The sequence below is a fragment of the Sinocyclocheilus rhinocerous genome, unplaced genomic scaffold (genome assembly GCF_001515625.1).
Source record: "Sinocyclocheilus rhinocerous isolate Xijiao unplaced genomic scaffold, SAMN03320098_v1.1 scaffold50, whole genome shotgun sequence".
NCBI classification, from domain to species: Eukaryota; Metazoa; Chordata; class Actinopteri; order Cypriniformes; family Cyprinidae; genus Sinocyclocheilus; species Sinocyclocheilus rhinocerous.
Window position 1 is genome coordinate 2,441,066 of NW_015641057.1, and position 5,202 is coordinate 2,446,267.

The following is a 5,202-nucleotide window of genomic DNA, read 5'->3' on the forward strand; positions in this document are numbered from 1 at the left end:
CCGTCAGAATGAGAGTCCAAACAGCTGATAAAACATCACAGTAATCCACAAGTAATCCACACAACTCCAGTCCATCAATTAACATGTTGTGAAGCCAAAAGCTATGTGTTTGTAAAAAAAAAATCCAGTCTTAAACTGCTTTTGCATTTAAATGGTGCTTGATCTGTGCATATTTCTCTACTGAATCAGACAAGGCAACTTTTGCACTGTCTGGAGGAAGTATTATTATGGATCATGGACTTATATTTCGGTCAAAAGCAACACTATAAAGTTAAAATACCTTCATGATGGATTTGTTACCTAAAAACATGGAGCTTTTATATATTATATATTTAACTATATAATGTCTGAACTTCCAGTTCGCCTTCCCTCGCATCCACATATGTGTAGCCTATATGTATATTTTTTACATATAGTGTGCAAAAAGTATGAGCAATTTTTTTTAAGACTTAAGCCACGCCCACCAGCGTCTCTCCAGCTGCAGTGCATACTGCACACTTTATAATATAATATAGTGTGTGCAGTATGCACAGTGCAGCTGGTGGGCGTGGCTTGAGTCTTGACGCGAGTGCCCTCCAAACATTCCCAATCCACTCGAGCTCCAGGACTCCTTTATGACGTCACAGAATTCCCTCTTATTGGCGCTTTTCCAGTTCCACAACTTCCAAGTGTTATTTACCCAAAGGCAATAAACTTCCGGTTACCGAATCTGTTCTGTAATCGATGCCGCTCTGCGAGTGACAGCACGCAAGCCACAATGAAACTGTTACGCTGGAACCGCTCTAAAACAACGTTACACTTCAAACGCTTCACACTTCAAAAGTTAGCCTACACTTCGAAACAGAACGTTATTACAGTCACAATGCAACGTAAGCGCTCCATACAGAAACAACGTTTCATTTTGCAGTGAAACAGTGTTGTATGTCGCGGTAAAATATTATATTTTTCAAAGTATGATTTTTACATGGAACTCCATAGTATTACCACGGTCTAAAAACATACTTTATATGTTACTATCAGAGGTGACAGTTATCTAACAAGAAAAGTAGGGGTTTAAAAGTCTCCTGAATTGAAAGAGGTTCAGCGTTGAACGTTTGAGGTCCCTTCCTGATAATTGTAACCCTTTGAAGGAACAGTGTTTCAAAACACACTTCACACTCGACTTCCTCATCAGAGAAGTCGAAGCACGTAGCGAGCGAGCTGCGAAACTTCTCAAACTGACCAGAGCCTCATGATTTCATGTAGGAAATGTGAATTCAAACATCTCCGAGTTTAATAAAGTCTGGTTCAAGCATAAATCTGTTTAATAACACTCTGACGCTTCACTACAGTAGCCTACTGACAGCACAATAGGAGCATCAAACACTTACAAATTTCTTCTTTCCGTCTCCTTCGTCATAGTTCTTCTTGCTTTTCTTCTCCTTGTCTTTCCCACTTTTGGGAGCACCAGCAGATGCTGAGTTTGGATCCATTTTTGTTCTGTAAAATCACTTCTATTCCTCGAACGCCCGCTCAGGGCGTCTTAACCCGCGGCCTGGTGCTGCTGCGCGCCACCGGCCTGCGCTTGTCCTCCAGCACAAAGGAAAAGGAGGGAAGTTTGAACCCTAAAGTCCGGATCACAGAAGCGTGCGAGTCTCGTACCTTTCGCGACTCAATACGCGCCCGCGCTGATCTCCGCGCACAAGTCTCCGCGTCCGCACGCGCGTTTTGGCGCAAGTTTGTCTCGATCGCGAATAAACAAACCACGCGTGAAATCTCTAAACCTAAAGATCCACGCTGTCAATCTAAAGAGCTGTCATGAACTCCTCTGATGATTGATATAAAGTCCTGGCGCGTCATGGTAAAGTCCTCAGATCGTAAGAACAGCCATGAGGAGATCAGCTGAAGTTTTCCGCTTTCTCTCTTTCTCTCTTTCTCTCTTCCTGTGTGTGCTGGCCTGGGCAGGTCAGATGGGCGGAGCCAGCATGCGCACAGACACACACCTGAGTGTATCACATACAGGTAGACAAACACTGACCCCTGCAGACCCCTCACGTGTCTAAAATATTAATTAAAAATGGCTTTAAAAACGTTAAAGTTTGTCATGCATTGTGTGACACATATCGCTATCCTCATATTGGAGTATTCAGATGTTAAAACTGACTTCCCAATAATGTTTTTACAATGATTCAGCTGTGATAACATCTTTATAAATAGTAAAAAAAAAAAAAAAGTTTATTATTTAAAATTAAGTAATACTTATATTCAGCAAGGATGTTTAATTAATCAAAAAGTGACAGTAAATACATTTATAATGTAATAAATTCTGTTCTTTTGAATTTTATATTCATCAAATAATCGTGAAAAAAGAAATGTATCACAGCTGTTCAACATTGATAATAATCAGAAATGTTTCCTGAGCAGCAAATCAGCATATTAGAATGATTTCTGAAGGATCATGTGACACTGAAGACTGGAGTAATGATGCTGAAAATTCAGCTTTATATTATAGGAATAAATTGCATTTTAAAATATATTCAAGTAGAAAACAATTATTTGAAATTGTAATATTTTTTCACAATATATATATACAGTATATATTGTATTTTTTTTTTAAATGCAGTCTTGGTGAGCAGAAGATCATTTTACTCCACAAGTCACCGTTTCGCTTTCTCTTCATGGCAATAAACACAGTCTGATTTTGGCCTTTAAACTGAAGGTGGATTTGAACTGTTTTGCTATTGTAAGAACAAGCTTATGAGAAAAGGTTATGGGTATTTATGTCATGTGTCCCTGATATTTCTTAGAAAATGATAATTCTTGTTTTTATACATTAGACCTATAAGAAAGAAAAATATGATGGGGGGATGAGGGCAAATATTATGTACAGAAGAGTAAATTTAAATTTAAAACTGTATATTGAAATGAATTAATAACTTTTTACTTAAAATATATAATTTATTTCCTCTGTTTATTTTTCTTCTATTTTCTCTTGGCAAATAGTGCATATAATGTCATCTGGCATTTTCTATTATGTGTTCTAAAATAAAAAAATAAAAAATAAAAAATAAAAAAAATCTAGATTTCTTCCTCACTAACCTTTGTTTTATTTCTAAGCGAAGCGCGCCACCTGCTGGTAAGAAGATGATCCGCCGCTGCGTGTTTGTGTGTTTCAAAACACATTCATGCAGTTTAAAAGGCAGGAAAACTTCATTTAGACTTGCCTACTCGTTACTGATTTGTCCCATTAACAGGTAAAAGCAGAACGGATCCTGATGAATTCATGCTGTTTAAGGCACATTAAGAGCCGTTTCATTTTGCTCATCTTTCCAATGTCATTAACTTTAACGGCAGACTTCAGGAACACTGGAGAGAAGCTGCTGACAGTTGACTAAATCAGTGTTATTCAGCGGTGTGTGTAATTAACAGGCCTCGGACGGTTACGGGTGTGTGTCATAAAGAGACAAAAAAAGAAAAGAAAAGCTCTTTGCAGATAGTCTGTGCATCCATTTCTCTCTTTAAGCGAATGCAGAATATTTCTTTCAGCTCTGCAGAAATCAGCCAGTCAGTCACGGCGTGTTTCTTTGTAAATGTGCTGACTCAAGACAACCCAGTTTCACACAGTCATTATCATCTACTGCAAACACTCCAATTTACCCAGACTCTCATCGAAATCCCACCAGTGCGCAAGAAACCCAAGGAAATATCAGGGGCCTGTGACACTGAAGGGCCCCGGACTGACAGAATGTATGGTAATGATGGCTGTTGTGAAGTAATGAGGACATTCTCTGTCATGCAGGGCTTTTCACACACAGACACTTCTATTGTCTTTATGACTGCAGATTAACCCACAGACTAACGCTATACATTTTTCGAAATATTAGTTAGTCTCGTTAGGAAGCAGTTTCTCTGTTGAGATACTTGAGATGCTGAATACAGTACAAATTGGTGTACAGTCGTTTTTTGTTTTAATTTGTAAATGTGCTGACTCAAGACAACCCAGTTTCTCACAGTCATTATCATCTACTGCACACACTCCAATTTACCCAGACTCTCATCGAAATCCCACCAGCGCGCAAGAAACCCAAGGAAATATCAGGGGCCTGTGACACTGAAGGGCCCCGGACTGACAGAATGTATGGTAATGATGGCTGTTGTGAAGTAATGAGGACATTCTCTGTCATGCAGGGCTTTTCACACACAGACACTTCTATTGTCTTTATGACTGCAGATTAACCCACAGACTAACGCTATACATTTTTCGAAATATTAGTTAGTCTCGTTAGGAAGCAGTTTCTCTGTTGAGATACTTGAGATGCTGAATACAGTACAAATTGGTGTACAGTCGTTTTTTGTTTTAAATGAATAAAAGCACAAATAGCCGATGGGAAATATTGAATAGGTAAAATGAACTCGGAAATAATTAATACTTCATAAACAGTAGCTTGTTTTGAACACATCAGATGTCTGCCCTTTATAAAAACCGTTTTAAGAGTTTCAGGCCCTTTTCCTATAGTTGAAAGTTTGCCTTAGATGTTCTGGGGACATTTTCAGCAAAGTTGTCCTCAAAAGTGTAGCTAGGTCAGAAACTCTCTCTCTCACACACACACACACACACACACACTGCCACTGATCTGTGGTTTTTGGAAGACTGTATTATACCCCAAAACAATTGAATATTTGTGTCATGTCCATTAGTTTCTCTCAGTCTTTGCGAGCTGCTCGGTAAGGCGCTTGAGGAAAGAGACACATCCATTTGTCTTGGTTTCATATTATAGGCCCGGCGTCTGTCTTATCGAGTCACACCTGATTCTCTGCGTCTGTCATCACGGCTTTGGCGCATCGGATGTGGATTAAGACAGATATCAGATTGATTTGTATCTCCGCTGGCGCTGGTGTCTTACGTAACTTCTGGAGAATAAAATAACTGTCAGACAATCATCGATAGATGATTCTGGCTCAGCTGAGTGGAAGTCAGACTAACTACTGCTGGACTCATTTAGCTGCTGTGTCTCACAGGACACAATAATGACGTTTTCACAGGATTTTGAACCTCAAACCTTTAGCTCAGATCTTTAAAGCTGCAGTCCGTAAGTTTTGCCTCTTTGTCGCCATCTCTGTTTGAAAACCTGCAATTGCAGCTGTTTGCAGAATTATCTAGCTTGCGTGGGTTGTGAGTCGGCGCGGCTCCAGCGGGGATGAATCTAATGTTCTTAAGAGTAT

The 5,202-nt window shown here is 39.4% G+C and overlaps 1 protein-coding gene across 1 annotated transcript in view; it reads right to left on the reverse strand.

Annotated features, from left to right (window-relative positions):
* The window catches only part of LOC107754500 (protein diaphanous homolog 1-like), a 149,373-nt gene extending 147,437 nt beyond the window's left edge, over window positions 1-1,936 (reverse strand). The window contains 1 exon segment of the mRNA XM_016570976.1: window positions 1,371-1,936. Within this exon segment, the coding sequence (XP_016426462.1) occupies window positions 1,371-1,472 (102 nt within the window). The 5' untranslated portion in view covers window positions 1,473-1,936.
* Between the last annotated feature and the right edge of the window lie 3,266 nt (window positions 1,937-5,202).